Source organism: Halichondria panicea, chromosome 5 (genome assembly GCF_963675165.1).
Source record: "Halichondria panicea chromosome 5, odHalPani1.1, whole genome shotgun sequence".
NCBI classification, from domain to species: Eukaryota; Metazoa; Porifera; class Demospongiae; order Suberitida; family Halichondriidae; genus Halichondria; species Halichondria panicea.
This window is the reverse complement of record NC_087381.1, coordinates 869,032-885,456: the sequence shown is the minus strand read 5'-3', so window position 1 is coordinate 885,456 and position 16,425 is coordinate 869,032. Positions and strand designations below refer to the sequence as shown.

Here is a 16,425-nt window from a genome sequence, read left to right as displayed (position 1 = left end):
ATCGAGGCGTGGTTTATCCATTCAATTATCTGGTTATCCGGCCTGCCTCTGGAACAAGTGTCCAGAAAATCGATTAATTATACTACTGTACTCTACACAGGTACGCATGGCCTACGTATATTGGCCTCTGCATTTGTTATGTGATAAGGTCACATTCTGCATGCTGTACATGCATACCTGCGTTCTGATAAATGAGTCAGTTTTGTTACATTATACCGGCCTATAAATTATTGACAGAACATTTTAGCCCCGCTGTTCTGAAGTGAGTATTCATGTACCACTATAGTTTCACTCATTAATATTATTTGCACGGGCATGCGGCAATAGCGACTAAATAAGTTTTGCTGCATGGTTTAAGTATAAACAGCTCTTGTAAAAAAGTTAGGTAGGGAATAATTGCTACAATAATGCTATCATAATATTATTTCTAGACTGCATGCTATTATTCAGTTTCTATACTCTTAAATGTTCATTGATCTATAGTGCTAACTATAATTATACTAACGAAAACATGTTCAGCGAACGTACATCTCTATTATCTCAATGGGCGTGTCTTCATCTAGAAGAGCTTGATCACCACAAATCCTCAACTCGATATTGTCTGTAGTTGGTTGAGGGAGTTGCTTGCAGAACCACGGTGGATTGTTAAACTCACAGCAAGTACTGGCACCCCCGCATCCCTGACCGTCCCAGAGGGAATCATCAGGATAAAAGATATGACTAAATGCTTGTCGACTTCCAGTTTCACAGAAGTAGTCTTGACCGATGAAGGGAGGTATGACTCCAGTGTAGAGGAGGTCAGGTCGTGTGCAGGGGCATACCGATCTATCGGATCGAGTTTCATCAAGTGCACCAGCAAATGTCCAGATGTGCTGACGAGGCGACTGACCATGGGTTAGGCTCACACCATCAACGTAAACGTCATCAATAGATATAGCTCTGTTACGGAAATATTGTGTAAAAGCATCCGGAGAACCACTTTGATATGCAATGATTCGACCACAAACTTTTGAATACTCCACCCCATAAGTTGAATAGGTAGTAGAAGTACATCCTGGTCCTTCTATTCCGCCACAAGTACGCAATGGTAGTTCTCCCCTGGTTACCAGACTCAATCCTTCTGGGCAGTTTTGGTTGGGATCGGTCATGTCAAGATTGGCTACCCTCATCCATCCTCCTGCAGTGTTGCAGCTACAGCTTGTTCGATTCATGTCACAGTAGACCTGAACAGGAGAGCTAGTACGGTCAGTGGAAATCCAGTATTCTCCAGACGGTCGGTCTTGAGGGATGTCACTACAAGAGCTAGCTGGGTTGTTAATGCCACCCAAACGAACTTGTTCAAGCTCTTCCACAACTAACTTTATATTTTCCAGTCTATTTTCTTGCTCGGAAAGGCTTTGCTGTAAAAGCGCAGTGGTAGCACTTAGCTGATTTTGAAGCTTTTGAAGCAATTGATTTGAGTTATTTAGTTGAGTTTGCAATTCCATAATCTGACCTCCAAACTGCTCGTTGGAATTGTCTAGTTGAGCTTGCACCAGCTGAAGGCTTTCGTTAAATGAATCTTTATCAGCTTGCAATATCTGGATAGACGTTGTTAGTTGCACTTGCAATTCCGTGATCTTCATTTCAGATTGTCCGTTTGAGTTGACTAGTTGAGCCTCTAACATTTGAATTTGTTGGCTATGGCCGTCTATATTATCAGTCAGCTGTTCAATTGCCTCTTTATAATTTGTAGAACAGATAGTCTGTCTCACGTAGCAGGTGCTGGGTTGGTTCCAGGGTGACCCCAGACCAAGAAGAGAGCAGATCATCAACAGTTGATACTTCATTGTTAACGTGCCTCATGCATGCATATACACACATTTTATACACACATTATATATACCCGTCGTATATTACTATCGAGGCGTGCATGCAATCAACTTTTTTGTGGGAAACTGCATGGCCTGAAATAACATACATAATATTACACTGGCTATACAAACACGCATGCATGTGGACTGCATGCACACATTATATTGTATATGTATACCCATCGTATAGTACACATCTATAGTATCAACTTTTGTGGGAGATTTACATGGCCTGAAATAACATAATACGCCCTTGATAATAGTATACATAAATAGGCTTTTAGCCAGCATACATTGATGTACCACTCGTATAGTACACACCATGCTAGTAATCACTAATGACCTCAACATTTTGTGGGGGGCATGCATGGTTGGAAATAACATGTTTACACAAGGCCTTTAAACCTATATCTGCGTTTGTGTAAGGGCCTAATCCGGGTTCTGATTAGTCAACCCAGCTCTTGAGGTGTGAGTCAGAAGTGGTGTAGTTGTGAGCAAACACACAAAGCGCAAATTATTCATAGGTGTGTTTTACATGTGTGTGGGTGTTCCTATCATTAGCACGGTAGTGCTAATAGTATAGGGTTGGGTCGAAAACAGCAAAAAGCCCCCCTCTGGATCTCACCTAAGACACAAGACACAGTTATTTTGAGTTTATATATCTGTTGCCCATATCATTTGTGACATTTGTGTGAAATATGAACTGAATTGAACGGATCACTAACGGTATTCGCCTCCAACTTTTAATTCCTTCCGAAAGCGGGGGCGTAGCTTCATTGCATACTCTATACTAACCGTAGTAGCTAAATGACCTTTGATCTTGGTGTGTTACTGCCGGGATGTGCGCTCACACATGGCATTCTGAGATCTTTGATAATCCATCCATCCATCCACTATCAGTATGTCTATCTTGAGCATGTCAACAGTGGTGGGAGGTGGGACAGGGGTATTATCAGTTATCTTAGGGGTAAAGGACTGCTTGCAACTACCTGCGACTGAGTCAGTTTTGTTACATTATATACCAGCCTATAAATTATGGACAGAACATTTTTAGCCCCGCTGTTTTGAAGTGAGTATTCATGTACCACTATAGTTTCACTCATTAATATTATTTGCACGGGCATCCGGCAATAGCGACTAAACAAGTTTCGCTGCATGGTGTAAGTATAAACAGCTCAGTAACAAAGTTAGGTATAGGGAATTGCTACTATAATGCTATCATAATATTATTTCTAGACTGCATGCTATTATTCAGTTTCTGTACTCTTAAATGTTCATTGTCTAGCGCTAACTAATGTATATAGTGCTAACGAAAACATGTTCAGCTAACGTATATTTCGGCAATTTCAATTGGTGTGTCTTCATCTCCAATAGATTGATCACTACAAAGCCTCAACTCGATATCATCTGTAGTTGGTTGAGGGAGTTGCTTGCAGAACCACGGTGGATTGTTGAACTCACAGCAAGTACTGGTACCCCCGCATCCCTGACCATCCCAGACTGGATCATCAGTGTAGAAGGTATTATAACTAAATGCTTGTCGGCTTCCAGTTTCACAGAAGTAGTCTTGACCGATGAAGGGAGGTACAACTCCAGTATAGGTGAGGTCAGGTCTTGTGCAAGGACATACATAATAAGTGGATCGAGTTTCATCAAGTGCATTAGCAAATGTCCAGATGTGCTGACGAGGCGACTGACCATGGGTTAGGCTCACACCATCAACGTAAACATCATCAATAGATAAAGCTCTGTTGGAGAAATATGGATGAAAAGCATCCATTGTACTACTTTGATATCCATTGATTCGACCACAAACTGTTGAGTACTTCACCCCATAAGCTGGATATGTAGTAGACAGACATCCCGGTGCATGTCTACCACAAGTACGCAGTGGTGATTCAGTCCTGTTCATCAGTCTAAATCCCTCTGGGCAGTTTTGGTTAGGATCGGTCATGTCAAGGTTGGCTACCCTCATCCATCCTCCTGCAGTGTTGCAGCTACAGCTTGTTCGATTCATGTCACAGTAGATCAGAACAGGAGAGCTAGTAGTGTTAGTGGTAATCCAGTATTCTCCAGATGGTCGGCCTTGAGAGATGTCACTACAAGAGCTTGCTGGGTTGTTAATGGTACCCAAACGAACCTCTTCCACAATTAATTGTATATTTTCCAGTCTGTTTTCTTGCTCGGAAAGGCTTTGTTGTAAAACACCGGTGGTAGCACTTAGCTGATCTTGTAGCCTTTGAAGCAATTGATTAGAGCTATTTAGTTGAGTTTGCAATTCCATAATCTGACCTCCAAACTGCTCGTTGGAATTGTCTAGTTGAGCTTGCACCAGCTGAAGGCTTTCGTTAAATGAATCTTTATCAGCTTGCAATATCTGGATAGACGTATTTAGTTGCACTTGCAATTCCGTGATCTTCATTTCAGATTGTCCGTTTGAGTTGACTAGTTGAGCCTCTAACATTTGAATTTGTTGGCTATGGCCGTCTATATTATCAGTCAGCTGTTCAATTGCCTCTTTATAATTTGTAGAACAGATAGTCTGTCTCATGTAGCAGGTGCTGGGTTGGTTCCAGGGTGACCCCAGACCAAGGAGAGAGCATATCATCAGCAGTTGATACTTCATTGTTAACGTGCCTCATGCATGCATATACACACATTTTTATACACACATTTATACCCGGCGTATATACTATCGAGGCGTGCATGCAATCAACTTTTTTGTGGGAAACTGCATGGCTTGAAATAACATACATAACTGGCTATACAAGCACGCATGCATGTGGACTGCACGCACACATTATATTGTATATGTATACCCATCGTATAGTAGAGTAAGGCATCTATATTCAGACACAATGCATGTTCAGACACTCATTCTGAGGAAACAAGCAGTGATAAAAAATTTTCTTTTGCACCATCTGATCAAGCATGTGTTACTATGAATGTGCAAAAAAGAATTGATTACTAAGTCTTCAAAAGCTGAAAATGTGCTAGTGTCTGATAACGGTAAGAACAGACAAAAAAATCGATCATCAGACACAACCTACCGTTTCTTCTGTAGGGGGATATGCTGAGAGTCACATAGTAATTATGTAAGGACAATACTAAACAATAAAACCCCCAAAGTTGGAGTTGCAAAACGCTTGTATGTCTATGCAGCAATTATTTCTACTGAGTCACTCGCGTATCAATGATCAGACAGCAAATGGGGTCAAAGGTCAAATGTCATTGTCATCCACGTAAACACGCCCACTAAAACATTGGACCTTTGACCCCAGTTGCGTGGGATGCCAAGAACATTTGACCTCCATGCCTCACTGGAGCAACATAATGCCCTCGGGCCGCATGCTGGGCAATAAACTGCTAGTGAGTGATTCATATACCATTATAGCTACTGTATAACAGCTTCACTAGTAGTTTCCAATTTTTGAGTTGAGCACAACATCACTGCTGTGTTCAGTTGGGGGGAGGGGGGAACCATACAGTTATGAATAAGTACAGCATGCACATGAGAAGCAAAGTTTTGTCTTGGTAATAGGTGGAAAAAGTACACTGTTACAGTAATAGTCTTAGGCCAAGCATGTGGTGTGTTTAGACTGTGCATGTAGTTATGAATATACACTTTGGAACAATGATTATAGTAAACATGCATGCATGCATGTGTGTGTGTTCAGTTGCATGCATGCATGTGTGTGCTCAGTTGCATGCATGCATGTGTGCTCAGTTGCATGCATTGTGTGTGCTCAGTTGCATGCATTGTGTGTGCTCAGTTGCATGCATGTGTGTGTGCTCAGTTGCATGCATGTGTGTGTGTGCTCAGTTGCATGCATGTGTGCATGTGTGTTCAGTTGCATGCATGCGTGTGTGTTGTTCAGTTGCATGCATGTGTGTGTGTTCCGTTGCATGCATGCGTGTGTGCGTGTGTGTGTTCAGTTGCATGCATGTGTGATGTGTGTGTTCCGTTGCATGCATGCGTGTGTGCGTGTGTGTGTTCAGTTGCATGCATGTGTGTGTGTGTTCCGTTGCATGCCTCACCATGGGGGGGCGTAACTGTGCAGTATTGATAGTCAAATGTTCAGAATTCAGGGAATGAAACATGATATTATTAACCCGAGGCATGCCGTGGCGCCACGGGTTTATAGTAGTCGGTCAGTCTGTCTGTCTATCTGTCTGTCTGTCTGTGTATTCTGAGTCTATATACTCACCTGGATGCGATAGCACTGTGTTTGTACCATTGATAGCCTCAACACAACATAGTTTTAAATTTGGCTGTTAAAGCTTTATTGGCGAATAAAAGCGAGCAAAAGCTAAGAAGCTAAACCTGCACGTTGGCCTAGATGTACACGCGGCTTTGACTTGAGACTGTAGACTCACTATAAACCTCAAATTAACGCCGAGGGTTTGCACTTCAGTGCTCTAGTTTTTTAATTAACTGTGTTGTGTTCAGTTTGGGGGGGCGGGGACAGTTATGCAGCACATACAAACATGCATGGGATGCCAAATTAAAGTCTTGTATATAGGTGCCAAAGGTATGTACCGACCGTGTGAAGTGTATCAATAGAGTGTTCCTTGTTGTACTATTATATACATGCATGTAGATCAACATTACTGAGTATGCCGTGAGTGGTGTTTTTAGACACTGTCCAGTTGTGCATGCTAGGTCTTTGTGGGCACGCATGTGGTGCAGTTAGTAGTTTGGGGAACTGTGCAGTTAAAATACTTTGATGTGATTGAGAATGTAGGACAGTGAAGTGATCCTTAATTCAATAAAGTGCACTATAATATTACGTGGGGGATACTCAACAACACTTAGAACATGCATTTCTCCCACAATTATAAGCATGCAGTTAGTGCATGTAGAGTGGGATGATGCGCTTGACCACATAAACAGAAGCCATTCAGGTTGTGTACATGCATGCATGTGATTGCCCCAGGCACATTCATGCCAATGACTGCTGTGCAATGATTGTTTCTTCTTGTTAAGGAAGTGTTACTTGTTGTAATATGGCGGGGGGGGGGGGGTATGGACTCGATCACCACACACTCAGAAATTCTCACCTATACAACATTAATAATACTCTGCTATATTTGTGGTAATTTTGTACGTTTACCAGCAACCGCATGATTATTCCAAAGTAGTTGGGTTTGTTTGTGCAATGATGCACTACTGGTATTCCAGGAGAAGTTCAGCAATGCGTAGCAGATGGTACCTGTAATTATATGCTATAACAGGAGGAAACAATCATTGCAGGAATGCATGTGCCTGGGGCAATTACACAGCCTGGCCTAATAAGTAGTTGGGTTTGTTTGTGCACTGATGCACCTCATAAGCGACGCCAGGCTGTGTAATTGCCCCAGGCACAGTCATGCAATGATTGTTTCCTCCTGTTATAGTCTGCCATGCTATGCTGCACTTCTCCTGGGATACCAGTATATAGTGCATGTATTGCTGAGTCATCACAATTCCCGGACTCTCGCCACAACTCAGACGGTGGATGTGGTGGGGGTGCACACATAAATGAAAGGTGTCAATTTAGCATGCAAACGCGTGTCAAACTGCTTTCCCAAAAATTAACACACTAACACGGGTGTCAAATTAATATTATGTCATTTTTACTGTGTCAAAACCGGCACATGTGCTAAATTCTAATGTGCTGAAACATCTGTGCTGATTGTATTGTGCTAAATTAATTTCAAACATTAAAAACAACAATACATCAATTCAGTATTAAAATTGTATCTAAACAAACGATAAGGATATACAAAAGTGAAAGGTTTCTTTTAACATAGTTAAACATAGCAAGTCTGCACTCAGATCACTGCAATTGCAAGATACTGCCTTTGACTTCTCAGCATCACCTGCATGCGCGAAGTAGAAAAATATGTCACATAAAAGCCAGTAGAATTATAACCAAGTATAAGAATAATTAAGTGCGTATAGATTAGGTACATAACATCAGTCATAGCATGAACAAAGTATGCATTGCGATAAAACTTATAATTATTATGGGGAGAAATAAGAAAAGTATTTGCTGTGATCCATGACAAATGCCAGTGCATGAAAAAGTACATGAGCCGAAAGCAAAGAATTCTAGCTACAGAAAGAGTCATATAACACAGGTAAGACCAAGAGGAAGAGTACGCAACACCGTACGCAACACCAATAATCTGTACACAGGAGGCAAACTCACTATTGCATGTAACCACAGTCACTTGAGATACAACAATAACAATAACAATGCTGATAAGGAAAAGCAATGAATAAAATTAGTGGACACACCTGGTACAATACAGTAGCTGTGCAATTACATTGTACAGATGCTCCCTTGTGTACTGTACGACACCTGGTACAATACAATAGCTGTGCAATTACATTGTACAGATGCTCCCCCTGTGTACTGTACGACACCTGGCACAATACAATAGCTGTGCAATTACATTGTACAGATGCTCCCTTGTGTACTGTACGACACCTGGCACAATACAATAGCTGTGCAATTACATTGTACAGATGCTCCCTTGTGTACTGTACGACACCTGCTACAATACAATAGCTGTGCAATTACATTGTACAGATGCTCCCTTGTGTACTGTACGACACCTGCTACAATACAATAGCTGTGCAATTACATTGTACAGATGCTCCCTTGTGTACTGTACGACACCTGCTACAATACAATAGCTGTGCAATTACATTGTACAGATGCTCCCTTGTGTACTGTACGACACCTGGTACAATACAATAGCTGTGCAATTACATTGTACAGATGCTCCCTTGTGTACTGTACGACACCTGGTACAATACAATAGCTGTGCAATTACATTGTACAGATGCTCCCTTGTGTACTGTACGACACCTGCTACAATACAATAGCTGTGCAATTACATTGTACAGATGCTCCCTTGTGTACTGTACGACACCTGCTACAATACAATAGCTGTGCAATTACATTGTACAGATGCTCCCTTGTGTACTGTACGACACCTGCTACAATACAATAGCTGTGCAATTACATTGTACAGCATTGTACAGCATTGTTCAGCATGTTGAGGGAAACTTATCTAGTTCCACAGTTTTTTCAAACAGCTCTCAAACCATGTCTAAACTCAACTTCTTTTCTTCTTTGCAAGAACAGCAAAAAAAAATCTTTGTTGCTATGCAGCTGCAGGTGCACATCTGTTGTACTGCATGCCCTTATATTTGGTACTGAAAACAGCACACTGTGCTGAATTAGCATGTTTACCTGTTTCAGCACACCCATTACATTTAGCACAGTCCATTTAGCACATTAATCGAACATCAAAATCACAAGCCATGAAAAAGCACACCAATACAACACGTAGGCTATGCTATGCCTACAAAACAGCACATGTAGTGTGCTGAATCACTGTTTAGCACACCGCGGTGCTAATATAGCACACGCTCAGGGTCTAAAACAGCACACCTCTTTTCTCTGTGTGCAATTAAGTACCTGGTTGTATATTAATCATTGTATAGACAGCATGTCGTACGTATACGGTGTATTTGTTTCATGACCTGTGATTATATGCAGTGTAAGTAGCTCAACATGTGTACAGTTGCATGCATGGGAATGCTTTAAGTTTAGTGAACGAATTAATATATATCTTAATTGTCTGTGAAGAAATAATTGTAACTCGAAGATTGTTGAGAGCTAAATATATGCAGTCGGACTATTCTTGCATGCCCGGCCCATGATGGTGTTGTTAAATATTCACGAGATTCACAATGCATGTGTGTTATCTGATTTAAGGGTGTGACAGTATTCATTCACTTTCTGTATGTCATCAGTGACAGAGACTCAGATAGTGTTGTCACAATTACATAATTATCCCATGATACTCAACTGCTAATGATATATAGCTACACAACTTGATCATAGCTGCACAACTTGAGTTTTAAACTGTTGGTGACGTCTACAACTCAACCAAGAATACAGTATTATTACAAGGTAAGTATACACTTATATACATGTATATCAGTATACGTCTAACTGGTGACATCGGACTTTAGTCAAAAAATCTCAAAAGCAAATTTTGTCATGGCAACCCCATCGAACTGTGTCAAGGATGTTACGATGTTAACAGAACCCGAGGTAAATCAAATCAAAATGCATGCAATAGCAACTATACTTGTGTTGTATCTCTATAGCTAGCAATTATTAACTGTTGCATGCATGTAACTGCTGATAATAATGCATGCAGATTGAAACAATAGCAGCTAGTGATGCACCCTTCTTCAAGATTGGAGTTGACGTAAAGGGGAAGGAGTATCTGTGTTATGTGAACTCTGAGAACCATGGGCTGATGTACCCTCCTCCCAAAACAGACAACTGCAAGAGTCCCTCGGGTATAATTATGACTGTTAGCTATACATGCTCTATATAGCATGTCATGCTATAGCAGTGGCCAGGGGCGGATCCAGGAATTTTGAAAAGGGGGGGCAGTTTGAAGTTAATAAAAAAAGGTCAACAGTTTTTTTAAAGCTCAATCAGTGTAGCTTTTCTGATCATGGATTGATTGATGACAGTATATGATATACACAGTAGCAAGAGATAGCAGAAATGGATGGAATCATCTTGCTCTTCAGCTTCAAAGTCTACAACTAGAGATGTCTGCATGTGATATGCTGCAATAATTGATTTCTGCTTTAAGCCACACCCACTTTGTGAGCTAGTTTTATTCGAGCTGGTCAGAATGGGGGGGCACGTGCCCCTTGTGCCTGCACTGGATCCGCCACTGGTGGTGGATCTAGGATTCTTGAAAGGGGGGTTCAAGGGCTCTGAATAGTTGGGCGGAGCCCGACCGTCCCTGACGGGAGGTCGGGTTTCAAGCCTTTGTCAGGATTTGTCTTTGCTGAATTATGTAACACGCTGATAAGCAGCTATGAATAATCATTTTATTCTATGAATATTATTATCCTGAAGTGGTGCGCAACCGGACGTGACACAGACCACAGTAGAAATGCTGCAATTTGATTGGGCTGCAACTATAGTTGCAGCAAAGACAAATCCTGACATAGGCTTAAAACCCTACCTCCTGTTAGGAACGGTCGGGCTCTGCCCAACTAGGCTCTGAGCGGGTCAAGGACTGTTAAATTTTACCTAAAAAAGGTCGTCACTTCTTCGAAACAGTGAGCATGCGCACACCGAATTTTTCCTAAAAAAAAAAAAGGTCATCACTTTTCATAAGCAATCTGCATGCACTACGCTAGAAAGTTTTTAGCCTTCATAGTCACTGAAACTGCACAGACAAAGCTTCGCAGGACTAACAAGGACTAAAGGTGAGTGAGAAGTGCATGTGAAAGCTAGTAAGAAAGGAACAACTTGCTAACTAGTTGCTTGAGCCTCCCACTCACTTCTTCTCAAAGGGGGGTTCAATTGAACCCAAAGAACCCCCTCTGGATCCGCCACTGTATAGAGCTATATACATTAGATGGTATATAAGCTTCTACATCTTTTGGACAAAATAATAGTGTACTAAGGAATTTGCTACAAATCCGCCAAAATTAGTAGAGGAAAATCTAAAAACACTAAAAATACTAATAGTATAACCTTAATGTATTAGTAATCCCCGAAGTCCCAAGGCAAAGGATGATTTACAGTTACGTATATATAGTATTCAGTGCATGCATGGCGGATCTAGGATTCTTGAAAGGGGGGTTCCAGGGCTCTGAGCGGGTCAAGGACTGTTAAATTTACCTAAAAAAAAGGTCGTCACTTCTTCTAAACAGTGAGCATGCGCATTAACACACCGACTTTTTTCCTAAGAAAAGGTCATCACTTTTCATGAAGCAGTCTGCATGCACTCGCTCAGAGTTTTTAGCCTTCATAGTTACTGAAACTGCACAGACAAAGCTTCGCAGGACTAACAGGACTAAAGGTAAGTGAGAAGTGCATGTGAAAGCTAGTAAGAAAGGAACAACTTGCTAACTAGTTGCTTGAGCCTCCCACTCACTTCTTTCTTAAAGGGGGGTTCAATTGAACCCAAAGAACCCCCTCTGGATCCGCCACTGGTATTGTACTTTAAGTTACCAGTATAATTATTGACCACAAATGTAAAATAGTGTGTTGACACAAATTTAAAGTTTGGACCACATATATAAGTATACGTACCCTTCCCCCTTAATAGGCCCTGATAAATTATGCTCGGAATAATTTTTAGCATAATAGGTGTCTAAAGGAATAATAGGCATCAATGTCCATTTTTGGTAAAGATCATTACATTAAGTTTTGCATAACGATGTTTTTCATGGGCAAAAATGGCTGAAGGTGAATATTTAATCAGCCGCCCTTTTAGGAATGCCTAATTATGGATCAATTCAATTCAGCGAGTATTCATTATGTCTTGAGTTAGTTGTGTGTTGTTCTATACGTCTTAATTTGTTATGTCACATTTTTGGGGAAAACCAGAGAATAATCGGATTTTTTATGAGAATAATAGGCACATTTTTCAAGAATTAAAGAATAGAATAATGCATGGGTGAAAAAAAAGCATAATTTATCAGGGCCTACCCTTTAATAAAATGAGGTGTATGAAATTTTCTGTTAATATAGTTGTGATGAAGATGGTCAAGTTAGAGAAGCAGGGAGACAGCGATCAACACGGCTATGTTATCACAAACCCTGTGGTCAAAGATACCTACCTCAAAGTCATCACTGATGAAACTTTAGGATCGATAGCTGTGAGGTTTGATAAGAAGTCAGAAGAGGTACATTATTAATTAGAGTCAAAATAATAACATTGATCATAATAATTATTAGGTGTTTTACCAAAGCCAGTTGTTCAAGCTTCGCAAGAATACAAGCTCTGATTCAGAAACAAAGTTTGCTCTCTACACAACTGCAATCAACAGCAAAGGCAACAGCGTGATCTACTACCTGAAGCTCGAGTCAGGTACCATTGTGGCTGAAGAGAGCAGCTCACCAGACAACTATGACTGCTTCTGGGTGAGTAATTAAAGACTCCCATGTATTACTCATAATAATTATAGACAGATGCAAAATTATTTTGTGGCAACAAGCTTTTGAATCATTTACCTCTTCAATGTCTGATCGGCTCTTAATTAATGTTATTCATAGCGTTTGTAAATTACTCGCATGCAGTTTTGAGGTTCATTGCATTTTGTAATTATCCGCGAATACAATATTTTGCGATATTACTCTCATTCGCAGCATTAATACCTGCGAAAATGTATCCCCTTTATACACTATGTAGTTGCTTTGCATGCAATGTTACTGTCTGCATGCATGCATTGTTGTAGGTAATGGCGCAGTCAGACGGCTATGTAGCCTCGATCCCAGGTCGATCCGTCTCCAATTGAACGCTATAGGTCGACTCCTAGCGTTCAATTGGAGACTGATCGGCCTGGGTCGACCTATAGCGTTCAATTGGAGACGGACCGGCCTGGGAACGAGGCTAACGGCTATGCTGAATTAATTATAGAATAATTATTTACTCATAATTAATAATTATAGTGCCATCACCACCATGGCACTGATTATCATGCATGCTCTCTGTATTGCCAACACAGTTCGGTGGCAATGCTGAAGTAAGACCCACTTATGGACCACCACTCACAGTTTCAGAGGTAAAATAATTCATATCTTGAGCATTTTCATCGGAATTTCTTAAACAGCTGACTCAACTCTTATATAAGTCAGGACCTGTTCAAGTTGTCATACAAATTTCTTCTAGTGAATTCTTCCTAAAAACGGATACTCGTAATAACACACTCTTTGATAGCTCGATTGTTCTTAATAATGCCCTCCCAATTCCCCTCAGCTGTAAGTTCCATGATAATTATTGTATACCCTTTTCCTGCGTGCATCGTTAGCATTAATTTTTACAAGTGTGATTCATAATTATATATAATATATATTAAGTACACCTGCTTACATGTACTGTCTGTTATGTTATATAGGTATACTGACATTCACGGCCCCTACTGTAAGAGGTACACAACCTAGTACATTCACATGTACCAGCCAAGTTCTGAATTTTCATAATTTGAATACAACAAATGCAGCAGTATTGTTTCAAGTGGTAAATGAATTAATTTATACGTAGGATTTAGTTATTTTTTGCAAAGGAAACCTAATCCTCACAATTATTTTAACAAACAGTACATGCCCCGGTTGCGTATGCGTATCACCGCTTTTATAAAACTGCTCAACAGTTAAAATTTAAGAACAAGTAAAAGCTTCTATATAGGCTTTCAGCAAGGTTTTATTGGTCGTGGACTTTCGAGTTATGGCTACCTTGACGGCCAGATAATAGAGGAAGCCACGAGCATTTTATATTATACCATCAAAATAATTATATATACCCGCTATATATATATATACGGTACTATTTTATTATTAAGTAGAATAACTAACTATTATACCCACGAGTTTAAAGAGATTGCAATGGCATAGATACAGTATAGTAAGGAAGTTAATTCCGTATAACCGTATTAGAAGACAGAAATCCGTATAATGCGGAAAAAACCGTATACTTGGAGACTCTGCTAGTAATACGGTATACGGTATAATTATACTGCATGCATGTGTTATGCATTCCTCAGCGCACCACAAACAGTTTGCGACTGTGCAATGAAGCTCAACGCACGCTCTTACAAGCATCTTGTTGATTATGCATGTGCCTGCATTTTTTATTTATTATGAGCAAAATCTGTCTAATAAAATATCTGGCATAATTATACAGGTCCTTCCTCCAACATTTCAATTTGAAGAAGCGCCATCACAGTCACCGTACGATATGATCATCTATGAGCCTGGCGCTAAACCTGCTGGTGGTAATAACTATCTGACATTGGTCGACAATCGACAGGAAAATCCATTGCAAAATGTCACAGCAACTCCAAAGAAAACGTGGGCAACATGGTTTGTTGTTCGTCAAGTGTTAGCCTAACAGCTGCTGTAATGTAGTTATGAGGCACTAGCTGTACGTGACTGTTATAAACTTACATAATTATAGTCATTATTGAACTGCTGTAAATTGTAGAAGATATAAATGGATCTAGTGAATATTTTTTGCCCCAGATAATTAGCTGACTACAAAATATGATTACTTTGATTGGTATATATACTTCATGCATTCTTCAGTAATAACAAAGAAATTGGAAATCAAAACACAAGGATAATTATATATAGTTTGACAAAAGCAAATAAAATAAATCAGCTTATGAATACGTGGTACAATCGAATTATACTTCTTCCTCTAAAAAAGTGAGTCACATAATTATTGTCAGTTAGTTCAGTTAGTTCAGCTTCTTTCTCCGTAGAATGCTGACTAGCATTATCATCATGATCTCCGAACTTGAGAATCAAGCTCTGCATTGAGCGGTCTGAATTTGATGCACCGGCCCTCGTCCCTTTCAGCCTTCTCGTCAGCAACAGCTGCTTCTTTTGCCTTGGGCTCTTCTTCGGCTTGTTCACTAAGGTCTCCAGGATTGACGTAGATGTCAGGAGCAGCAACTGTTATTTCAACCTCATTCACAGGACGAGTGCATGTTGACTGGTTTAATGTCTTCAAGCAACTGGATTATCATACTTGATATAATTATCGTAGCTGAAGTTAACCGACTTCTGGTGGCTATAATGATTATAGTGAATGATGCTCTGTGTGCATGTGTGGTGTATATATAGGGTGCATGGTGGTGGTGTTGACTGCATGTATGGCTGCAAGTTCGTTTGAACACTGCTATATATCAGATGGAGTAGTGCGTTTTCAGCAGGTGAGATATAATCACTTATTCTTCAATGACCGCACAATGCCATACAATGCATGTACAGAAAAATGATGGTGCCCTAGTCTTAATTGATCATGTATGCAGCTGCATGCATCGGTATGTGTAAACTTTATGCCACAATAATAATTATAAGTCAATCCTCCTCCATCATTGGTCGATCCTCCTCCGTTGCTTGATTACTTCCAAGCCCGACAGAATACAATTTTATTTAATGAGCCTGCATGGGTCTACCAGACTATGATGATGATAACCAGAAAGAAGTCACATGACTAGGGACCGAAGCAGAGCAACGTCATTTGCTATTATCTTGTGAGGGTAACTGAGGGAGATTAATCCACCGTTAAAGAGTAGCCTGTAACTAATGAAATATTATAATTATCAGTCAGTACACTATTTCTTGATACGGATCTTGTTGTGTAAGTTATAGTTGTGACACATGCACGAGTGCCACATGGGATATATTGGCTCAGTATAGTGCCTTTTCCCTCGAGGCCTGCGGCCCTCAGGCCTAAGTCACTACTGAGCCAATATATCCCATGTGCGCACAGAGGAGGTACGACATCCGCATGTCATCTGCATGTCTTTAACACACACATTCCTTAGGTTAAAGTTTGGAATGTGTGTGTTAAAGACATGCGGATGACACGCGGATGTCGTACCTCCTCTGATGTGCGCACGAGCTAGTGAGCTGTGTAATAACTGATTTGTTGCATTCCTTGTGCATTCCTTTCCGCGTACACATCACTCCTAGGTAGGACAACTAGTTTGCAACTACTTGTGGTCGGCTGTGGAATG

The 16,425-nt window shown here is 40.5% G+C and overlaps 3 protein-coding genes across 6 annotated transcripts; 1 reads left to right on the top strand and 2 right to left on the bottom strand.

Annotated features, from left to right (window-relative positions):
• Nucleotides 1–332: 332 nt before the first annotated feature.
• Nucleotides 333–1,841, bottom strand: LOC135336227 (uncharacterized). The gene has a single exon (XM_064531977.1). It carries the CDS (start codon nt 1,827–1,829, stop codon nt 516–518), a length of 1,314 nt encoding a protein of 437 aa, XP_064388047.1. The 5' UTR covers nt 1,830–1,841; the 3' UTR covers nt 333–515.
• Nucleotides 1,842–2,990: 1,149 nt separating this feature from the next.
• Nucleotides 2,991–5,050, bottom strand: LOC135336228 (uncharacterized). 3 transcript variants are annotated; one of them, XM_064531980.1, is made up of 2 exons: nt 4,904–5,050; nt 2,991–4,414 (listed from the first exon to the last, which is right to left on the bottom strand). In XM_064531980.1, the coding sequence occupies exon 2, from the start codon at nt 4,402–4,404 to the stop codon at nt 3,175–3,177; it is 1,230 nt and encodes a 409-aa protein (XP_064388050.1). In that variant the 5' UTR covers nt 4,405–4,414; nt 4,904–5,050; the 3' UTR covers nt 2,991–3,174. The 3 variants fall into 3 exon arrangements, with proteins under 3 accessions (XP_064388050.1, XP_064388048.1, XP_064388049.1); XM_064531978.1 differs by having other exon boundaries at nt 2,994–4,792; nt 4,904–5,040; XM_064531979.1 differs by having other exon boundaries at nt 2,994–4,490; nt 4,904–5,038.
• Nucleotides 5,051–9,665: 4,615 nt separating this feature from the next.
• On the top strand, nt 9,666–14,997 carry LOC135336233 (uncharacterized). 2 transcript variants are annotated; one of them, XM_064531986.1, is made up of 9 exons: nt 9,666–9,826; nt 9,889–9,970; nt 10,080–10,224; nt 12,431–12,585; nt 12,638–12,823; nt 13,408–13,464; nt 13,513–13,660; nt 13,798–13,919; nt 14,583–14,997. In XM_064531986.1, exons 2-9 carry the CDS (start codon nt 9,917–9,919, stop codon nt 14,787–14,789), a joined length of 1,074 nt encoding a protein of 357 aa, XP_064388056.1. In that variant the 5' UTR covers nt 9,666–9,826; nt 9,889–9,916; the 3' UTR covers nt 14,790–14,997. The 2 variants fall into 2 exon arrangements, with proteins under 2 accessions (XP_064388056.1, XP_064388057.1); XM_064531987.1 differs by lacking the exons at nt 9,666–9,826; nt 9,889–9,970; nt 10,080–10,224 and adding an exon at nt 10,845–11,157.
• Nucleotides 14,998–16,425: the final 1,428 nt, after the last annotated feature.